Source organism: Monocercomonoides exilis (genome assembly GCF_001643675.1).
Source record: "Monocercomonoides exilis strain PA203 chromosome Unknown scaffold2-2631571, whole genome shotgun sequence".
In the NCBI taxonomy this organism is placed as follows: domain Eukaryota; phylum Preaxostyla; order Oxymonadida; family Polymastigidae; genus Monocercomonoides; species Monocercomonoides exilis.
In genome coordinates this window covers 2,462,854-2,485,970 of record NW_027150547.1, presented here as the reverse complement: position 1 = coordinate 2,485,970, position 23,117 = coordinate 2,462,854, and the positions used below count along the sequence as shown (strand labels likewise).

At 39.3% G+C, this 23,117-nt stretch overlaps 1 protein-coding gene across 1 annotated transcript; it reads left to right on the top strand.

Moving 5' to 3' along the window:
• Window positions 1–8: 8 nt before the first annotated feature.
• Window positions 9–23,003, top strand: MONOS_985 (uncharacterized protein). The gene is made up of 4 exons (XM_067880386.1): window positions 9–175; window positions 232–368; window positions 453–14,349; window positions 14,413–23,003. The coding sequence occupies exons 1-4, from the start codon at window positions 28–30 to the stop codon at window positions 22,860–22,862; spliced, it is 22,632 nt and encodes a 7,543-aa protein (XP_067736049.1). The 5' UTR covers window positions 9–27; the 3' UTR covers window positions 22,863–23,003.
• The last annotated feature ends 114 nt before the right edge of the window (window positions 23,004–23,117 follow it).

Here is a 23,117-nt window from a genome sequence, read left to right as displayed (position 1 = left end):
TCTAAACCATTGTACTATTTGTTAGAAATGGAAGAAAAACAATCGTCATATCTCGATTTTTCCATCTTAGAGTTGCCAGCAAATAGTCTTTATGATTGGAATTTCCTTAAGGAAATAGAACAACGCAACATTTTTCAGAAAATAGTTGATGATTTTCATTTTCAAAATTACACACGTATATCGCAATTATTTTTTGTGAATATTTGTTTACAAACTTTTTATTTTATTTAGTTGGAGATAAAAGTGTCGTTTCAATGGGACAGCAGACTACAACGCCTTCTCTACTTCAACTTAAGAAAATTGACCAGAAGAGAATAAATCTTTCTCGACTGATTGCTTTTTATGCTCGAAAGAATCTTGAAACAGGAGTGTGTCCAAGCTATTGCTTCTATGTGAACCATGCTAATTGATTTTTCCATCTTTTTTTCTTTGTGATATTTGTTGTGTATTAGTTTCAAAAATTTTCAAACAGTTCTTTGAAGATTCAGGATATTGAAAAAGAAAAAGACAACATCCCGCTACGAGTTGCACTAACCTTATATTGTGCAACTGCAAAAATGATGAACAAAACATCCAGACTTTCGTCAAGTGCGATTATTAAGTCAATTATCGAGACTTTGAAGCAAATAACATCAGACTCAACAGTAATTTATGATCAGTCGCTGTACAAGCAAATCGAATCTTTGATGTTATCACTTTCCAGTCCGGATACAACAGAAAATGGAGAACAAACGACCTCTATTGAAAGGGAAAGCCAATTTATTGAATTGGCGCTACAATTTGCTTTGGCGACGGGACGCCTTCATTTCTCGATTTCAGCGGTTAACAAGTTATTAAGCGAATCTGCATCTGATTTTCGCAAATCTGTAAACAAGGAATTCATAGAATCTCTTAAGCAATTTTTATTTATTAATCGGCCAGCGTTAATCTGCCCTAGCTCAGCCTCGAATAGTCTTGCATTTGAGGTTGAATATGCACAGCCTAATGACTTGAGGGTTGCAAATGATTTTCTGAAAGTTCCATCTGCTTCTCTGATGCAAATGCTTCAATCGCAGGAGACCACAGGAATATGCTCAGATGGCTTGTACATATATCTTCACACTGGCCGATGGATCCATCGCTTTGGGAGCGGAATTGGAGGAGGCGTAGTTGGAAGAGAAATTGTGAAGGATGGAGAAGGAAGAGTTTTGGATATCGGAACAAGTCAGCTCTTTGAATTCAGAGAGAACAATTCCAAGGAACAAAGCGATTCACAGTCCAAATCTGATGAAGTCAATACATTTTCTGGATTTGATGAAACTTCAAATGGCTGGGGTGAATGCGACATTGCCGGGCTGTGCGCACCATACCGTCAGCTCGTTGTAGTGCATCACTCGAATCTGGATCATTTGAAGTCAAAAGCATTTTTAATTCAACAATCAGCAAACAGAACACCAGCCGTTTCATTTTCTCCATCACCTTCACCTTCTCCTTTATCTCCATCGCTTTCTCTGTCCATCAATTCACCAGCTTCTAGAGCTGCTACTTCGCCACAACAGAAACTAATGCAACTACAAGACTGCTGCATAATGAGTTTCTTCGATGCAGAGTCTTTAGAATGCGTTGAAAGATGCTTTTCTGAAAGTCATTTCCCAATTTTGTTGGAGCTTCTTGAATCGACAAAAAAAGATGAAGCATCAGAAAGCAAAAACATGTCTATCAACAACATTTTTGCTTCTCTTTTCCCTTCATATTCAGAAAAAACCAGCTCAAAATTTTCTCTGTCGAGCATTCAGATACCGGATGTTTTGTCAGTTGTATCACAACTCACAAAAACCCATCCTCAGTTGCATCATGCCCTTAAGACAAATTGGGTGGAAAATTTGAGAAAAGAGAAAAAGAGAATGATTATTGAGCAAAAAAAGCAGTTTCAGCGACTCCGTGATAAGAACTACAAAGAAGAAGATGGAGCTGATGGATCAAACAACGAAATTGATGAAGAAAAGAAAGATAAAGATGATATCAAGGCAGCTGATACGAGTGAAGTAAAAGAACAAAGCGAGGGCAAGCAAGAAGCTGAAGAAGACGAATTAAACGAGAATGAAGAAATAAAGATAGACGAAGCAATTGCAGCAGAATTGATGGCCATTGGCATTGACGAGAGCTCAAATGGAGCGCAAAGTGGAAGTGGAACACAAAGTCATTTTGATGATCTGTTTGACGAAAGAGATGACGATGTGATGCTTTCTGACAGGAGAAAAGCGAAAGCAGACGCCGAAGATCTTGCTGAGAATTCTGCAGAATTGTCGTTTGATGAGTGGGAGTCCGGTAGAGACAGGGACACGCTCCACAAATTGAATTCATCTGATGAGCATGCAACAAGTCAGAATGAACACAATCCATTTTGGCTGAGCGTTTCTCAGCTGTCGAGAATGGGATACAAATCATTCACACGCTTCACAACAGATGGCAATCGTCTGTTTCACATTGCAACTCTGCTCAGATCGTCAGAGGATCCTGTTGTGTTCTTGCTGGTTACAGTGTTTGATCGTGTTTCACGTGAAGATACGAAAATATCTTCTGACTCAACCAATGAGGCAAATGTCAACATATTGGAATGGAAAGTGGTATCTCGACATTTGTTGAATATGAGGACACTGGAAGCAACTGGAAACGAACGATGCTGCTGCTCAATCTGTTCTTCTGAAATGCCAGCAATAGGAGCACTTTACTGTCCAATTTGTACTCAAATAAGAAATGGAATAGTTGATTCAACAACTCTTCATGAAACTCAAAACAAAAACACAAACAGCACAGATAGTTCAGACGATGCATATTCGAAGAGATGCGAAAGGGAAAATGCGAAAGAGGAAAAGCAACTTGAAGAAATGGTTGGACCAACATTAGACATCGGTACACCAAATGAAGAATTTTCAATGAATGAAAACAATCTCTGCAATAATATCACTCCTTCTTCTTTGTCACTTCAGCTTTTGGAGAATTCTTCACATGATAGCAAAAATATGCATTCCCATTTCTTGGTTTGCAATAAATGCGCTTCGTCCAGCTTCAAATCATCAACTCATCTAGCAACCCATCCTCTTGATGCGATGCCTCTCAGAAGAGAGAAACAAGTGACATTTGACATGATTCGAAATGGTTCAATTAGCTGCGTTGGTAATACGATATGCATTTGCCCCGGAAGCAACAAGGAACAAAAGGACAAATCCAAAGCAAACAAAGCTTCACAAGGGAACATTTTGAAAGGAAGCAAACTGAAAGAAAAAGAAGAGTCTTTGGGAGAATCTGCCAGGCTTGGCTTGCAGTTCGACCCATTTTGCGAGGGGAAAATGTGTGTTGATTGGATCAACAAGATGCTGATTGCTCGAAAAAGAGGAGACGATGCACAGAAAGACATATTGGTGATAGTCCCTTCGAGTTTCGCATCAAATGTTTCAATCAAAGAACAAGAAAAAGGATTGAGGGATTCAATAAAGCACAATCAGCGCACTCTATTTGCAGACATCAAAGAGAAGATTCTTTCTGAAGGAGAAAAGAAGATGACAGGATCAGAATTAGCGTATCTTATTCTCTCGCACTTGGCGGATGTGTCTTCATCGGCCAATGGACAAACCTATTCAGAGGACGAATTCCTTCCTCTTTTTTCTCCTCATTCAATTGATGTTGGAACACAACTATTTGATGAATTCCAACTTTCACTTGAATTGCTGTGCAAATCTCTAAAAGCACAAAAATCCTCAGAAGAAGGTTTAATCGTTGCACATGCAGCTGCATTCATGCTTAACTTATTGAAAACAAATATATTATCTGTCATTCGTTCTCCTTATTCTCTTAAAGCACTTGGGTTGTCTCGTGCTGTTTTCACGCAAATACAGAAAAATCTATCAAACATATCATTTGCTATTTCAGAACTGATGGAAACTGGATGCGATCCGAAACAGGTTGAGATTCTTTCAGTAGTCAAAGAAGAAGCATTGTCTGTTTCTGCGATAATGGCAACAGGTCTATCAGAATCAGCTTCAGCTTCAGTCGATGCACTGTCTGAAATTATTCAGCAAAGAAATCCCGAATCACAAAAGATTATTGTTTTTAGATCATCAGTTAGCGAAATTCTGCAACACACATTTGATGTCATTCCACAAGAAGTCTATCAGCACATAATCTTTTCTGTGTTTTCCGATCCAAAAACTTTAAGAAAGGCGGGAAGAATGAGCGCGGAATCGAATAACAGCACAGCCTTCTTCAAAGGCATCAGCGCCCGGAGATATCCGATTTATTCTTTGGATTCATTGTCTTTTAATGCAGACTCGTCTTCTTCGTCTGTGAATCCTATTATCAGTGGACTGCTTTCAATTCTTTCCTCATTGATTCAGTGCGAGTCCATTGCATCAGTCAAAGAATGTGACCGTGCCTTTTGCCCTCGATCACTTCCTTCATCTTATTCTTCTGATGAATCATCGTTTAACCTCCGCTTATTCCTCCTGTTTTTGCAGAGGCAACTGTTTTCTCTGTTCTTCCGTTTGATCCCTCGAGAGGGATTCGCTCAACGCAACGTGCAAAACATCAAATCTTCTATCGAAGCTGACAAAGATGATCAGCAAAATGAAGATGAGCAACAATCAAAGGAATCACCTTTGTCTGTTCCAGCAGAATCTATTGATCCTGTTTCGAATGCGGTCTTTCCTTTCTTTGCGCATTACTCGCTTGTGCTCATGAAGGAAGCAAAAGCTGTTGCTTATCATTTGATAAGAAGAATTCGAGAAAAAATCGAATCAGAATCCAACAAACAACTTCCTCCTTTCCTTAAAGCAAACATTCTGTCATCAATTCACCGTTGCTTGATTGGATCATTGCTTCGTCCTTTGCTTCCTTTAGTTTCCTTCATCAGTTCATTGTCTGTCGATGCATCTGCACTTTTTGCTCCTTCTGTTTTCTCACTTATTTCTGTTCTAAACAATCTTTTTTCATATCTTTTCGGAGAATTCTCCGAAAAACCATCAGAAGACAAATACCCTTCAACATCTTCCTCTAATAAACTTCAATTGCCTCCTCTTCACTCACTTCATCCATCAGAATTCTATTCAGAACAACTTCGATTAATCAGAAACACTGTCATTACACCACCAAAACTGATCACAACTCGAATATTCACTTCACATCCTTACAAGAACAACGAAGACTGGAAAGAAATCGTGTTTGTGCCATCTGCACTTGGTTATCGAATAAAATTCAATTCACAATGCAAAACAGAGCAAAGATATGACTTTCTCACGATTTCTCTTCCGACCCGCCAACAAATGGCCATTGCAGTTGAGAAATCCTTCTCAACAGTCAATTCAGAGCAGACAACTTCATCTTCACCTTCATCCACATCACCTTCATCTCACTCTCATACATATCGAAGAGCCATTCGCTTGCCAAAGAAATTCCATGAAGATGGAAGAAGACTTGCCTTGTACACAGGATCATCATTTCCCAAGGAAGAACTCGTGATTATGCAGCCTGCATTGGTATTTTCATTCTTTTCTGACAAAAGTGGTGTTGATTGGGGAGTTGATTGCAACGTTGTGCCAATAATTGCACAGTCATCAATTGCAATTGGAGGAGTTGTTAAAGGAGAGGATGATGAGATGCTTAGAATCAAACGCAGCATCATGCACAAAACAATTGCAATGAAAAGGAAAGAGCAGCTCTCATTCGAAAAGACCGCTTCGTTGACTCCTTCAGCAGCTGCATTGCTATCAATAACCGAACAACAAAAAGGGACGAAAAAGAAGTCAGAACACAAAGAGGATTACATTGGAGATGGATTGTGGTGCGCAGAGATGATTTATGCCCTCTCATCGCTTGCTGACTGCTGCACAAAGAAAGTGTTTTCCCGAGCAAAAGGACAAACATTTGCACCAAATGTTCAGATAACACATTCCTCTGTGTCATTTTCTGATTTGGATGCATCTGCATCTGCTTCTGCTTCTGCGAGTTCCTCGTCATCGTCTGCATCCTCATCTCTTGAGGTTGTTTCAACCGAAACACCTCAAACACTTTCGTCTCTTCAATCGATGAGCGAAATTGAGTGCATAACTTTGGTTAAACACTTAAATGATAATTCATGCGAAGTTATTCGTTCTCTAATCTCCTTCATGCTAAAAGAAATCGATTCAAAAATTGCAACACCAATCAAAATAACCCCAGAATTTAACACAAATGGCTCAAATACTAAGTCACTTGCAATGAATCTTATCTTTTCATGTTCCGATTCAGAGCTTCTTCGAATTGCACAAAAAGCAATCAAATCAGTAAGCTTAAGCAGCCTAATTACAAAGGATTCTGAGCAATTGGTGAATTGTGTATCCGCTTCTGCTTCATTTCTTAGGGCACTTTTGAAATGTGAAGTGAGCAATCACTTGAGAAGGAACACAGCTGTTGCGCTTTTGAATGAAATTATCAGTCCAGTAGATGATCTGGCACACAGTCTGTTTACCACACTCAGCATTCAACAAATCAGCACAAGTGCACATTTCATTGCATCAACACTGTTTGCTCCTTCAATGCGAAGCAAAATATTTGACGATGGAAACCGGCTTTCCTTTGATGGATTAAGACTTCTCGAAGGTGTGATTTCTCTTCTGAATAAAGAAATTTCTGAGTTTGCGAAACAACATTGCGTCAGCTCATTGTTATCATCATCATCGTCAGCAATGGCAAATGAAACAACAAACTTGTCTCTTCTAAAAAGGCATTCTGCAATGCTTCTTTGGATATCTCCTCAAACGGCTTTGCTATGCTCCAGGATTTCTTCAATTTTAGATGTTTTGCGAACAGTTGGGAGCGTTTTACTGTATTTCCTTTCACAGCCGCTTTCAAAAGAATCTAAGAATTTACTGGAAAAAGGAGTATCAGAGTTATCAAAGTCATTAAGACAAATTATAATGTTGCCAAATTGTCCAACATTCGAATATACAAAAATGAAAGTCATTGCAATTTCTGTCCTCCGCTCAATGCTGTTTGCGTTGTATGACAAATCTCTTTGTATCCAAGAAGAGTTTATTCCACTAAGAACAGAAGTGTTAGCAGTCTTAAACGATATTTTATCTGCACTTTCATTCAGTTTTGAAGCAGACGCTTTCATCACAACTCCTCGTGCTCATTTGGGTTTGGACATGTTGGAAGCAACAATGAAGAATGCAGCTCTGCTCAAACACTTCTCCACCATCAAAAAAAGCAAATCTTTTGACGAGAAAGCTCAACTGTTTCCAAACGAAAAGGAAGAGCAATCCGATGCTGTTGAAAAGTCTTTGATGAATAATAGCAAAGCCTCTGAAGTTGTGCTTCGCGATTCAATTGAGATGTGTGTTGCCAAAGTTTCATTCTGCCGAACAGAAGAGGAGGATTGGTGCGATGAACAAGTACTCAATTTAGGAATGGATAGAAATTATAATACAATTGATGTTGTTGCTTTGGATGATACTGTTGCATATGATGCTCTTTCTCTTCTTCGCGAGCTCATTGCCCTGAATCAATTCAACAATGACTTTATTAACAGCACAAAATCTATTTATGAAAAGAAAAGATTATTTGATTCGAATTATCAATTTTCTCCTATTGAAACAGTTGCAAGATTGTTTGTCACTGGATCGCCTCGCATGAAAGAGGCTGCTGCTGAATGCTTTGCTTATTTGCTTCAGTTTATATCACCAGCAGAAGCGACAAATAAAGATAAATGCAATGTCACAGTGCCTATCCTTGGAAGATGCTATGATTTCGTTGATATTTTAATGTTAATGTTATCATTGGCAAATATTAATAGATTCAGATTTATACTTTTCAAGTCAATAAATAAATATTTAAGTGATAGAGAGTTGCAAAGCAAACAGCAATCTTCATCATTGTCATCAACAAAAGACGACCATGCATTCTATTTTCTGATCCTCTGTGTTCGGTTAATGAACAGCACAGAAACACTCACACACAATTTCTCTTCTTTGGCAAAACTTGTCATGGAGCCTTCATCGCCTCTTATTAAGAAGTTAGCTGCAGACTCTGTACCATACTTGCTGCTTTCACGAAATGAGTCACTGCAAACTGCAGCTAATCCAACGAAGTATTTGTCTTCCTCCGAAGAACTGTTTTCTGTGATTTCACCATTTCTGATGCTACCAAAGGGAGATCCATCAATTCTACTGGATGCGAAGTCAGGAGCCTTTCACTCGATGATTGGAGGAGATCAACTGGATGAAGCCACACTAACTGTTGGTGTTGAATGGGTACATCATCTGAAACAATGTTTACAGAAGAACAGAACAGGTTGGAATCGATCCGATGAACAAAATATTAGTTGCTCGTCTGCGTCGATTATTAAGCCTGAACCTTCAATTTTGGAATTTGCTGTTAAAAGTCCTTTCTCCGAAACTCCATCCCCCGAATCATCCCCTTATCCTTCTTTGTATACTTCTGACTCTCCATCAGATGAACCATCACAATCCAAATCATTAGCACAACGTGCGTCTTCTTCTTTTGAACCAGAAATGGAACGAAGACTTTGCGTTTTTATTGCATCTGTTATTCGCTTCTTTGCTGTACCTTTTCGATGCCACTCAGCAAGCAGCTTACGAAATATACAGCAAAAAGTTTCTTATTTGATTAAAAGCATAATTAAAAATAAAGCCGGAGAAGGTGAATTGAATTGGTCATCTTTCTTGTCTTCTAACGTGAAAGGCAATATATTAGAATTGCCAACACGAATTTCAGATGCCTTTTCATGGCTATCCATTTCATATGAAAACGAAGAAGATGATAAAGAAATCTCTTTTACAGATTCATCTTGTCAAAATTTGCAGATTGCTCGTATTCATGAAATTGTTCAATCACTTTCTGCTTTGACTTTGCTGAAAGCAGATTCTGTCTCACCGCATTCTGAAGGAGTGAGTGAACATCAGCTGAATCACCAGAACGTTGCTGTTAAACAAACAGATTATAAAGCTGGATTAGATTTGAACTGCAAAGTTCAGTCTAAAGATGTAACCAATGAGGAGAAAGGAAATAATTGTTGCGATGCAGAATGCGCTGCTAACAAGTTAGAGAACGAAAATTCAACATGTTCTTCAAATTGGCCCATTGCGCTCAATCTATTTTGCTATCAGTCAGTTTGCCATGATTCAACTCATTCTGAAAATGAAATGGAGAAATTGTCAGATATGATAGGAGCCATTACAAAGCAATATGAAAAGCAGAATGATTTGAACAGGCACATGTTGCAAAATGGAAAAGAGTCGATGGAGCATCCAATGATGCTGACTGCACTTTTGGTTTTGTCACACGCAAACCTTATTATTCGTTCACTGATTTCGGAACTTGCCACCGATTGTCTTTCTCATTCGCATTCTTCAGACTTTTCAACAACGAAAGGAGTATTTTCTATGTATCCGCTCATTTCATTTCTGAGAAGTGCATTCAATTCTTCTTTGGCTGACATTCCAGAATCTGCGCTGAAGCTGAATCAAATGATAGATAAATTTAATGAAACAACAGTTCAGAATGATTTAGCATACATGCTTTCTAAAAACGATATTGATAACGTTATTATTGATGAAGCACAGCTGCCAAGTTTCATTGATGGAAAGAATGATTCAGTAATGAAAATTAACAAAAAGAAGAAAGAAGCAACAGAAACATTCAAAAAAGAGAAAGGAGAAGAAGGCTCTAGCAAAAACAAAGCAAATGAGGCAGACGAGTCTGATGAAGACGAGAGCAGTTCCGAAGGCTTGAACGATATTTCAAAACGATTAAGTTCAGAAGTTCAGCGTTTGGAAGCTCTGAAAGCTTCGCGGAAGAGAGCAGCAATGCCGATGCATCCGCAATATGAAGACGAACCAATTGTTGACTTCGAAGACTTCGACCCAGTCGGTGGTGTGTCTTCTGCCATCACAACGATCCGCCCTGTTGTTGACCAGTCTTCTCAAGCATCATCGTCAGCTTCGTCTTCCTCTACGTCTTCCTCAGTTTTCGTTGATAAATATCTTTCTCTTTGGGAATCTTCATCTTCATTCTTTGATGTCGTGACAACAGTTTGCTTCTGTTTCTGCAGACGGTGCTATACGCTGGGTATTGCCAAGTGCGCATGCGGAGCATTTTTGAAAAGCAGATCACAAATTATTGACGATTCAGCAATGGATCAGTTTATCTGTGAGGAATGTGGCTCAAAAGGCAGAATATTCGATTCGTTCGAATGTTCATGTCGTTTCCCCGATGATGATGAGTCAGACAGCAGCAGTCTGGTTGACTCACTGAGTGATGACAGCGAGAAGAAGGATGATGCTTCAGCTGCAGCGGTACCACAACATTCGAATCTATTTTATGATGATGGTCCTTATGATGATGAGGAGTATTCAGACGAAGAAGATATGCCAATGTCTCATTTACCGCCACCAATAAAGAAGAAGAAGAAGAAGCGAACACACGAAGGCAAACTTAGCAAAGCAGAGAAAAAACAGATACGTGCAGAAAGGAAGAAAGAAGTCGCAAAAGAAAAACGAAGGATGAAACTGATTAAAAGCGAGGCTTTGAGTGCCTTTTTTGCTTTGGTCAGTCGTCTGGAGCTGAAAGCTGTTGGATTGGCACTGTCTTCAGGCAAAGAACCCCTGACTTGCCTACTCCACTGCAAAAAGTCTTCTGTTGCTCGATTCCCCATTAATGGGCTGAAGACACTTATGCAGTGGATTCCGAATGAAAGAAAACTGTTCTGTCCTGTCGACAATGACTTAAAAAAGAAAGGCTTATCACAGCCAGAACGAGGCACTTCTTCAATGACACTGGAAAGTGGAAGTACTGGAGAAAGCGGCGTGGGGCCTATTTCCAATGCAGATGGAGTTGCCATTGTGTCAAGTGCTCATCAAAGCGATGAAGAGAAGAACGAAGACGAAGATGGATGGGACAGATCGAGAATAATTGATTACTCCGAAGTAAAACATCCATCTTTGGTAGTTGACCCAAATCTTTTGTGGGCAGAAGACGATCTCAAACAGAAAAAGAAGAGAAAGACAAAAGAATCAAAGAAGTCAACAAACGTACAAGAGCATTTGCAAGCTCCTTACAATCTTTCATTTAAGCAACGAGAGTTTGATTCACTTGGGTGCGAATGGAGTGTGCTTCCCTGCTTTTTATCCAAAGATGCAATAGAAAGCTTTCTAAATGTTCCTCCTTCCACAAAGTTTGAGAGAATGCGCCGAAATGCCTTCTGGATGTCGAGCAAAGAGCAGGCCACACAGCTGATTGAAAGTTCAAAGAAGATGCTGCCTCTGATGCAGGCAGAAAGAGACAAAGAAGAACGACTTATTTCTACCATTCAAAAAACTGCTTCTTCAGGCAAGGCCAACGAGACATTTGCGCAAAATGCAAATCTTTTGATTCCGCCAAATCTGGTAAATCAACACCTACCTTCTCCGACTGATGAGCATCTTCTTTTGTCTCCATTCTCCGCCTTATCCGATTCGAAATATGCAAAAATAAGCTGCTTTTCGACTATTTATCCTGCATTATCCCCTCTGCCTTTGCGTATCGTTCAGGAAACGGTTAAAAGTTACCTGCGAACAACAATTGCAGATCATATTGATGATTGGAAGAAAGGTTGGTCATCCATTGAGTTTGCACCCAACCAGGTTCCAATGCGGAGTCTGCCACATTATTCTCACGTTGCAAGACTTATGAAAGATTTTATGGGTAAATCACTTTTCTTTCCTCCATATTTGGTGATGTCGTTCATTCATTCTCTGTCACTGTCTGCAGGAGACCGTGTGCTGATAGTAAGCGGAGATAACTATGCACTTTCAGCTGCTGCTGCAAGGCTTGTTCGACCAGGAGGAATTGTCATGCAGCCAATGAGCACAGACCAATTCCAACTTTTGAAGAAGATTCAGGCATCCAAACAGAACAAATTGAAGGTGCAAATTTCTCTATTGCCCGAGGCAACCAGAAATCAAAAAAGAGAGCAGAGAGAGAAAGAAAAGCAAACAGCTGAGATTTGCCTCCGCTGCCATACCAATCCATGCTGCTGTGCGTCAATGCCACTCTACGACAGCTTGGAATGCGACTTTCCTATGAACTTCTTCCCGTTTGTGTCTGTTCTTTTAGCAATGGAAAAGGATTTGTTTACGTTTGACAAGATTCTAATCACAGGAGCTGTTGATAATCGCTCATTGTGTCATGCACTTTCTTTGCTTGACCCAGAAACGAGAGATGCTTGCCTCATTTATACCGAAATCGATGAAGGCAGAGTTGTCGCGCTTTATCCCAATCACAAAGCTAAGAATGCTATGAAAAGCAATGAAAATGATGCAACTTCAACGCATTTTAATGGGGAAGAGCATCAGATAATCAAAAGAATGTATTTTAGATTAAACAGGCCAACTGTTGTTGAAGGGATTCCAAAGGGAGGAGTGATGAAATTGAATGAAGAAAAAGCTGAGATAATTTTGAATTCTTCGGTTAGTAAACGATATCTTTTCAGAATAAAGGATGCTCAGCACGTTTTCTTAAATTCATTTATTGAGCCTGAAACAGAAAAACGCGAAAATTCGCATTCCAATACTTCATCAACTGATATGTTGGGAGGCGCTCTTACTTCTTCATCTTCTGGGCCATTTTCTCAATCAACTTCTTTGGGTTTGCCTCCATTTATGTCGCCAAAGAACAAATCAAAGGGGTTATATCCGTTCGTATGCACAATAGAATCTCAGGTGCAACCCAGTTTTCTCGGATTCTCTCTCGGAATTCGCGACAGGCAGAGTGGTCTGGACGAGCAAGGAATACTTCAAAAATTTAGACAAGGAGCACAGGGCGAGTGGAGTTCCGTACAGTGCATACAGGAAGGTATTTGCTCCGTTTTTGCTACTCCCCACGAACTGATCAACAACCCTACAAAGCCTTTTCTTGAAAAAAAGATGAAACAAATCCGCAAAAAGGAGAGAATTCATCCTGCCTATGTGTTTAATGAAGAACTGGAGTCGCGTCTGCCAAAAATGCCTGAAGATCCTTTGCTGCTTCCATGCTACATGTGGAATTTGCTCTCCAGCGGTCAGTTGAGCGAACTTGCAAATCGGTCTGGAAGCATTCCATTTGCGATATCTCCTTCATCTCCTTCAGTTTCTTCTCTGCCCTCTGCAGCATCTGAACATTCTTCATCTGGGCGCAAAAGTCACGACAAAGATCGTTCATCTGCAGTCTCAGTTAAAATGCTGCCTTTAATTGCTGAAATTGGAATGACCAGCATGGTTCCTGTTAGCCATCAGGCAAAATTATACATTGAGCTATCGTATATTTCCTGTTTTCATTGTGGCTTGCATGACTCTGAAGGGTTGTGCATTTCGTGCTTTGTTAAATGCCACGATCACAGGCATCGGAGAGCAATTGAAGGAGAAGGCTCACAAGACAGCGAAAAGAAGAGGCTGAAGCCTGTTTCTGTGAAAAAGAATATGGAACAACAATTACCAGTTTCGTCTTATGGCGGACCATCATTTGCGTTATCAAGGACAATGCCTCCAAGAACGTTGAACCCTTCAAAAGATGTTAATATCAGAAGTTGTGAAGCATTTTGTGACTGCTGCAAAAGTAAACACCAGGACTGGCCATGCTTTTGCAACCCGCTTGAGCATCCAGCATCGCAGCTCGAATCAAACTTTTCTGGCCACAAAAAATACTCAGGTCCTCCCGGGATGGCATCATACACAAAGAAGGATAAGAGAGAGTTGCTCGATGACATCCCACGCCCTGGGGATTATATCTGGATCTCAGCATCGCAGGAAATATTTCCGCCATTCTTCATTAGCACGAAGACCGCTATGAAACTGGTAAAAGACGGAGAGCAGGTTACTTTTATGGGAAGATTGTGGAAGAGCACAAATGAAGAAGAGAAGGTAAGCGATGAAGCAGAAATCGAAGAATTATCATCAGAAACAAAAGAAGAAGAAAAAGTCGAATTAAAAGAAGAAAGCGAGAGTAAAGCATTTGAGCAGCCTGCTATCGCTTCCGTTTCGGATGAAGAACAATCCATCAAAAGCGATGAACCAGAGTTGAAATTGAAGGAGCCAATGAAGAAAAATCATTCCACAGCTAAAGCGCTTACTCTTCTTTTGCTGAAATGTGCTGATCAAATTCATTTGCCTGCTGATGAAAAGATTGAAGATGAAAGCTCTATTAAAAGCCCAATTGTTGAGGAAGAGTTCAAATCACATCAAATCAAAGATAAAAGAGCTCTCACGCTTGCAATCCTAACAGCTTTGAAGCAAAACGAATCAAAGAAATTGAGTGAATCAGTTGATCCTGTTGTTAATGCTAAAAAATTGAGTAGAGGGTTGAGTCTGTTGTTGCTCAATTATTCGATGAATGGTCATAAAAGTTTGTCAAATCCTTTCCGTTCAGGTTCTTCTCAAGATTCAAAAATTGAAGGATTATCTGCCAAGCCCTCTCAAAAAGCCAAAGCATTAGCTCTTCTCCTTTTAAATATGCACTCAAAAGACTCAGAAAACGTTAAGAAATCTGCTTTGGCAAAGAGCTCGATAACAAATGCCATTCCAAGTTGTGGCAGTTCTCATAAAGGACTGTCATTGCTGCTGCTGACAATGAATCACAAAAAGAATGAATCCAAAAAATTATTGAATCCTTTCTGTTCATCTACAATTGGTGGAGAAAGAAGTTCTTCTGAAATGTCAAAGATGTCAAAGGCCTTGCTTCTTCTTATCTTAACAAAAAAAATTGGAAGAGGAAAACCTTTGCAGACATCGCTTCCTGAATCAGATTCTGCTGTCTCCAGGTTACTCGGTAAATCTTCTCCACTTTCTTCTGAAGCTGCCCACAAAAGCTGGAGCAAATTGGATTCTAATTCGCAAATGCCTGCAATAAATCAGTCATCTGCCTTTTCTCCTTCTAAGAAACAAGAGACAGAAGTGAAAGATGAATTTTGGAAAGGTGGTGAGCCCGATCTGACAACAGTGTCAAGCAAACTTGGAGCTGTTTCGCTTCTTCTTCTCACTTTTTCAATGGCAAAAGACAAATCAACCTCCTCATCAACTGCCAAGATTTCAAATGAAGTTTATAACACTTCTGTTTTCAAACGCAATTCATCAGAAAAGCCTTCAAATATTTGTACAGCAGAATCAAATCAAAGAATTTCAAAAGATGTTGAAAAAGAGGATAGAAGCATGCAAAATAAGGATGATTCTAAAAGGAGGAATGCGAAAAAGGGTGCACTGCTGCTTTTGTCTTTGACTCGTTCTTATTTGAAAGATATGAGTGCAACGGATTCATTCCATCAACGCAATCCATTTAGCACTTCTTGCAGAGAACAAAAAGTGATTTCACAAGATTCAAAACCTTCATCAGGAATAAGCAAGACGAATTACAAGAACATGGCGAAAGCTCTTGATCTTCTTTTATTAACAAAGGCACATAAAACTGATAAAAAACGAGCACTTAATCTGCTTATGCTGACGAAGAATCATAAAAGTGATAAAAAGAGAGCACTTAGCCTTCTTTTGCTCACAAAGGAGCGAAAAGCCGCGAAAAAACGTGCACTTAATCTTCTTTTGTTGACAAAGGCACATAAATCTGAAGAAAAGCAATCCGTTGAATCATCTTTGAAATCAGACTTCCACTTTTCGGAGAATCATTCAACGAACGATTCGTTTAATGCTGATAGCACTTGCCCAATTACTCAATCAGGACCTGTTGCATTTGGTAGAACAAATTCGGCTGTATCTTCACATACTTTTGTATCACAGCCTCCTCTTACTCACATTTCGTTTGGAAGACAATCATCGCCAAGCTCCTCAATCGCAGCTTTTGGATCAACTGAAGTGGAAAGCGATCAGGAATCAAAATCAGCTCAGAATGAATCAATTCCGTTGAGGTTTGGCAGATCAAGCTTTGATGAAAAGAAAGACGATTCTTTGAAGGAAGAAAAAGAAGAATCCGAAACAAAGACTCCTTCAAGCATTCAAGCGGAAGAAAAAGAAGGTGCAGATAATGCTGAAGAACCTAAAAGAGGAGAAGAGAATTCCAAAAAAGGCTCACTTGAGAAGTTTCAGAGTTTGACAATGGAAATTGAAAAGGAATTGAAAGAGGCTCAACAGCTTCAGAGCGAAGTTGATGCCGACTCAGAAATGGTTGCTTCACTTTTGAGCGACGCCTTTTCAGCGTTTGAAGATGCAGGCTTGCCAATCGACATGAGCATGTTTGAGGACTTTGGCATAATGAAGGGATTAGGAGGAGCGAAAGAAGAAGATGAGATCAGTGAGATTGAAGAAAAGAGCGATGATGAAGATGAAAATCGCTCAGAATTCGAGCAAAGTTCAGGAGGGAAATGTTCAAAGAGTAGCAAGCATCAACATAATAAGAAATTCAGGCGATTTTGGAACGAGAACGAGAAATTGCTTGGTGGTGCATCTTCTGATGATGAAGACGAATCCGAAGAAGAAGAAAGCACATCCGAGAGTGATGATGACGATGATGATGACGACGAAGATGATGATGATGAAAGCTCTTTATCATCATCCAATTCTGATTCGGAAGATAATTCTTCTGAATCATCCTATGATGCTGAGTCCCTTATTGATGATAGAGAAAATCTTCCATTTATGAAAGAGCAGACATTGTCAACCAATTCTCAGTTATGCATTTCTTCCTCTCCGCAAAAAGACTCAACTGCTTTATTGTCAGGCTCTTTTCCTTCAGAAAGAAGACAAACAAGTATTCAGCTTGACCTCACCAAAGATTTGCAAGTTGCTGGAGCATCTCTTCCTTACGAATTGATTGAGAAAAAGGAAGCAAATGTTATGAACAATTACAAAAGGAAGTGCAAAGCGGATGCCATGTGGACAGTTATCACAGGCTCAGAACAAAAAGAGATTAACGGTGAACAAAAGTGCAGTGAGGATAAAGAAAAAGACATGACAAAGAGGAATAAACATTTCTCCTTGAAAGACAAGCTTGTTGGTGAAATTAAAGAAAAAATGAGAGAATTAGAAATCAAAGGCATTATATCACAAAAGCAGCATTCTTCTTCTGAAACAGATAAAAATGATCCTCAAAGAATGGCAGAAATGCTTGTAGACGTTCAAGACAGAGCTTATTATTCGACAATAAAAGCAAAGCAACAGAAGCTGTTTAATCAACCTGTTTTTGCTCCATATGCTTTTCTTTTGAAAGACGAAGAGGAGAATGGAGTTGATGGATCAAACGCTGAAAGGAAAGATGGCGTCCAAGATGCTGTGTTTGAACTTCCGTCAACTGAATCGATGCTAGCTGCTGAAAGATTAAATGCAGATGCATTCCCAATTCTAAGATCTCTAACAGACAATGAGATTGCAAGTTCTTCAGAAACAGGTTTGTCAAATCCTCTTTTAATTCCAGTGCCAAAAGGAGGAATCTTCGAAGAAGGAGCAGAAAAGGAGATTAAGAATACTTTTCCATCTGGAATTTTGACTGAAGATCAAGAAAAGAGCTGCTCCACTCCGTATTTCCCTCCTCTTCTCAGCGGCGACCTAACAGGAACTCAATTTTCTGCTGGCACATTCGGATATCAATGTGCAATGCGATCTTGGAACGAACAAGTCGAAGCAGGCTTGAAGAGAAATGCTGCAGTGATTGAACAATCAAATGTGGAATCAAAGAAACCAGGCAACTTAATGCAAATGAAAGTGCCTCAAATTCAAAAGGAGAAGGAGAACGAGGGCAGCGATGAAAAAGAAACATTTAGCGAAGCACATGAAAGATGGATAGCCCATCGCGATGGGACAAAGACTAATTTAACAACTTCATTTAATATTGGACAATTAGTGGCTTATTATCCTCGTTCTTCCGATTTGACTGGGGCAGGCACACAACGAAAAGACGAGCCTGTTTATCAGATTCAGGACAACTCACTTGAAGAGGGTGAAGAATACAAAGAAGGAAAAGAAAGACCAGCGAGAATCATATCAATGAATGGAGATAAATCTCGTCTGTTTATTCTTATTGATGAGAAAGAAAAAGGAACTCAACAGCTTCTTTGGGTGGATTCAAGCCGTGTCAGAGTATATTCGCATTTAAGCTGTAAACATCATTGTGGGATGCTTGCTTGGGATGAAGACGATAACTCTAAAATTGATGAAATTGAAGCAAGGAAAAACGAAGTGACCGTTGAAGATTTGAATGCGCTCGCACAGAAATCATCAACTTCTTCTGCTCTTAAAGAAGTGAATAAAGATGAAGTTGGGAATGGCGATGCTCTTTCGCATCCAACAGATAAAACGTTTTTCTCACAAACAAATTCAGCCGCTTTGTTTTCACATGGCGAAGATGATTCGAAATTATCCATTGATCCTCAAAAGAAGGTTTCTTTTAGAAGAATTCGAGAAAATGTTCCATCCATTGCACGTGAAGTTCTTGCAGCAGAAGCTGAATTGTCTCGATCAATTTCTGCGTTAACCTTCTTTACATATTTGCTGAGCATCCCTTCGTGCAGATCGAATAGTTCAGAAGTGGATGCTGTTGTTCCATCTTTTGCTTCATACATTTCTGGATTGGATCGAGGAATGGTTGCTGGAGCGATTAAAAGGCTGCTAAGCAAGCACTTAGTAGTTCTTCCTTGGTCAGTGCTCAGAAAACCCGCATCAATCAGAGAAAGCTGCAATCTTGCATTCGATTCACTAGCAAGCCCAATGGCTGCTCTGCATGCATTAACTCTGCAAATGGTAAGGATGGTTCGTGATGAAGCTAAAACTTTGCTATCAAAATGTATAAAAGCTCCACAAAGTGAAGATTCACAGAAATTGGAATATTCTGAAGAAACGAATGGATGGAAATGTCCAACAGCTGCTACGTTGTGCTGTCTTTCTTCGCAATTATCACATTTGGAAGATTATGACATTCATGGTAAAGATGAATCTTTGATTGGATTTATTGTTGCGCATCTGAATTCTTCAATATATAATTGGAACGCAATAGCTGAAGGATTGGTTGATGCTGATTCGTCATTCTTTTCACTTGAAATGCTAAAATCTGAAGCTTTCACAGAAACAGTTCTATGTTCAGCTTCAAGCCTTTCTTCAAATTCATTCATAACTCCATCTCTTGTTGACTTTTACAGAACTCGAATTGGGGAAATGCAGCACAAAGCCAAGATTGACAAGGTGCTTATGACACCGTCTTCGCTTCTTCTCAAAGACAACACCCCAACATGGGGCGACTTCTTTGACCTTTCCAAGACGCAGATAGCAGCCTCTCCTCATCCATACAAGGGCCACTCCTCTTTCGCATGTGAAGTTCATATTCCTGGAGCCTCAGGCCTTCATTTTATCTTTGACAAGAACTGTGAGACAGCCGATGCTGACGATGAACTGCTCTTTTGCGATCCAGAGAAAGGGACAGTTCTGCATTCCTGTTCAGGCGATGCTGGAAGATACAACTGGAGCGACTTCACTTTGAGCAACATCAACAGAGTGGAATTGAAGTTCAACGTGAAAAGTGATCTGGAGCCAACATGGGGATGGAAAGTGTATGTGGTTGATGCTTCGGGAAGCAGCGCAAAGGAAACATCACATTCAAAAGATCAGATGGAAGAGTCTAAAAGATTCTTAAAGAAGATGCGCGAAAGGGAGAGCGTCATTCAGAAAAAGATGGAACATCGCCTGTTAAAATTAAAGAAAAAGAATAAAAAATTGTCGAAAAAGGATGTTGAATTCGAAAATGAATATAACTTGCGAAAGGATGTTATGGATTGCACCAAAATTTCATCAAATGAGGAAATAGACGAACTCTTTTCTGAACTGTCTCCTAATGTTGATCCGCTGGATGAAGTGCTTCTCTCTCATCCAAAGCACACACTTGAATTTGGCAGCTCCAAGTCAGCGTCTCTCCTTCCCTCTCTTTCTTCATTCAAAAAGCAGTTCATTTCGACAAGTTGGAACGATGAAATTCTGAAGAGTGTGAAACTCATACATCAATCAAAAGATGGTTATCATAAGGACAATCTCGAATCTGCTACTTCTGAGGGTTCTCTTGAATTTATAATTTGGAGCATCCAACTTTTGCTCTGTCTTCCGTTGTCTGTTTCAATTGAGCAGACTGAAAAGAAGCTTTTGTTGGATCTTTCTCCATTTCTTTATCCTCTTTTACAAATTGTTTATTCGATGAATCCTCGCTGTAAATTGCTTCCTATTTTCTCTTTCCTCCTTTCCAGTTTGATTCATCGATCGGTGACTTGTTTGAGCGAGTTGTCGGCTGCTGAATTTTTATCAGTCCGCGATGGTCTTCCTATTCTTCAGCTTGAAGCTTTTAGAAAGCGAATAGAATCAGAAGAATTTGAATATTTGCTCCCTAATTCTGTGGCTTTGTTGGAGCTGAAAGCTGAAATGTCTTGTTTGTGTGAGCTTTGCAATAACGAAAGAAAAGATGATGCTTCATTATGTATTTCATCTCTTTCTTTAAAGTCATCATCTTCTTCTTCGGAAACTGTAAATGAGTATTTAAAGTCAAGTTTTCCTTTGTATGTATCAACTGAAGATTTGTCTCTGGCATTAGACTTGGAGCACCTTCAGCAGCGCTTATTTGAAGATTTCCATCTGTTTCACTCTTTCTTTGAAAAGTATTCGACCAACGAGTTGTTGGGGCTGCACAGCAAAAGCGATCTCCCGTCTAAGCATTCTCCAGCTGAGCAAATAATGCTGCTAAGATTATTGAAAATGGTAAAATCGCATATAATGCTATTTCAAGCACTGCTTTATGCAAATGGAACTGACTTGCGACCATTGTGCAATTCACTTGATGGCAAGTCATGTTTGCCATCGATCAAGCAAGAATCTGACATGAGCATAGAATACACATTCAAAGACACGTCTCAAATAAAAGTTGAAAATGTAGTCTTTTCAAATATTTCTGACGATACTCAGGTGACTGTAAAGTCAAAGAAATTTAATGAAAGTGAATCTCCAGATGCAGCAAAGGATGTTGCTGTATATTCAAATAAGGTGAGCATTGGAACGATTAAATTCATTGAAGGTAATAAAGTTTGCATAAACGTCAAATCAAGTGAAGCAAAAAGTGCTTCGAAAGGAACTGCAATTCTTACATTAACTCCCAAGTTTGAAAATGTACATGCATTGGAAGATTATGTCAATGCTGATAACTTTGAAATTCCGCAAATTCCAGCAATAAAAGAAGCAAAGCTCAGCGATGCTGAATTGGTTGAGTTGGTTAATTCAAAAATGGTCGCATCAAATGTTACATTGATTCGTAATCTTAGCGATCCTCAGCTGCTTTTCTTGATCTTTCCATCGTTCATTTCCAAGCCACAAATTGCATTGTATTACTGCATCAGATTGTCACTTATTCTTCTGCTTAACAAAACTGTCTCTAGTCTCATTTCAACTGTTCCTGTTCATCTTCTTTTGTCGTCTTCTTACAGTTTTGTCCAAATGATGCTTTCGCTGAAGCATCTTCTATTGATGCCACTCAAAATCAATCTCTGGAAGCTTCATCTTTCTTCGCACATAACACGAGAGCTATTCATTTCTCCATCAATTACAAGACATCGACAAAGACTGTTACAATTACAGAGCTCATCCACATGGAATGCGAAAGAGGAGTTGAAAGAAGTGGAAATGAAGGCTTCTTCAATCAATGTGAAGAGAGATATTGTACATCTGCGAGTGGAAAGCGGAAAGCCAATATTTGTCCAGGCAATGAATGCTTTGGCAGATGGCATTGAAAGAGGATTGATCGATTCTAATGACCATTGCTTTGTTATTGAAGCTGTGAATGTGAAGGCTAAACCACAAGAATTTATGAAGTTGTTCAAGAAGCTTTGCAGTTCTGACAATTCTACTCACAACATTGAAGCAGAAAAAGTGCATTTGCAAGCAACTTATGAAGATTACGATGGATGCCAGCCAACTTCATTGGAGCTGATTGATCCGAGAATGGAGATTGAAGAAGACGAAGAAGAAAACAGCGAAGATGCAATTTATGCATCAGGCAAAAAGCGAAAAGGTTTGGAAAAGATTGAAAAAACAGACCAAGAATTGATTGAAGAAGACGAAAACTTCGATCCAAGTGCTGATTTCCGAGCGCTTTTGTCTGATTTAGGATTGCTGATCAACCCGTTCATGTCTGAAAGCGCAAAGGCAAATGAACGAGAAAAGGAAGCAAAAAGAAAGAGAGAACGGGAAAGGAAAGAGCGAATCAAACAAGAAAAAATGAAGGAGAAGCTGAAGATGATCCAGGCGATGGGCTCAGGCGAAAGAGAAGCAGAAAAAGATCGACCTTGTCGTGTTGTTGGCTTTGAAGGGGAAAATGCTGAGGTTGTTGGGGAAATGAAAGAGTGCTTGCAACACATTTCAGAAGAACTGAATCCACTTTGCAGAAACTCTCCTTTCAACAAGCAGGAAAATATGGATGATGAAGAAGAAAGAGAAGAGCAATTGAAAGCAGATGACAACAAGTTGCCTTTGCTGAGTGTTTGCAACGATAATGAAACTTCAGTCTTAATTCTGAATAGCTCAAATTCACCAGCTGGTTGGGGGCTGCAGTCAACTTCGCAAAAAGAGTTTTTTGAAATGAAGAGAAAGTATTTGCGATTCTTTGGAGTGATTATGGGAGTATGTGCTCTGTCTGGCTACCCACTCTCTCTTCCTCTTGCTTCTTCATTCTGGTCTCTTCTAGCTGGAAATTGCGAATCCAAAGCTTCGGATGTCGTGTTTTGTGCATCTGATGTTCAAGAAATTCGTTCTGGACTTCTTCAAATCGTTCCACTGGAAATCATTCTGGAAATGACGGGAAATGATCTTAAACTGTTTATAAATGAGGGATTTCTTTCAAATGTTCGAAAGTTTTGAATTAAATTATCTTGTCTTATTTAATTTTATATTCATTATTTTATTTTATTTTATTTTTTGAATGCAAATCATTTTCTCTGTACAAATACTTTTATCAAAAATTATTTGTGGAAAAAAGAAAAAACTTAAGGGATAAGAGCATTTGGATTTGAACATTTTATTTCCAAGGACGTATGTTTCTCTTCTCCACAATATAATTATGATTTATATTAAATTATATTATTCAGATTTTTTGAGAAGTACTATTTTGAACTG

Coding starts and splice junctions, on each gene's coding strand:
- MONOS_985 (XM_067880386.1), top strand. CDS start 28: ATGGAAGAAAAACAATCGTCATATCTCGATTTTTCCATCTTAGAGTTG. Junction 369..452: donor GAAAGAATCTTGAAACAGGA/GTGTGTCCAAGC, acceptor GTTGTGTATTAG/TTTCAAAAATTTTCAAACAG. Junction 14,350..14,412: donor AAAATTGAGTAGAGGGTTGA/GTCTGTTGTTGC, acceptor CTTTCCGTTCAG/GTTCTTCTCAAGATTCAAAA.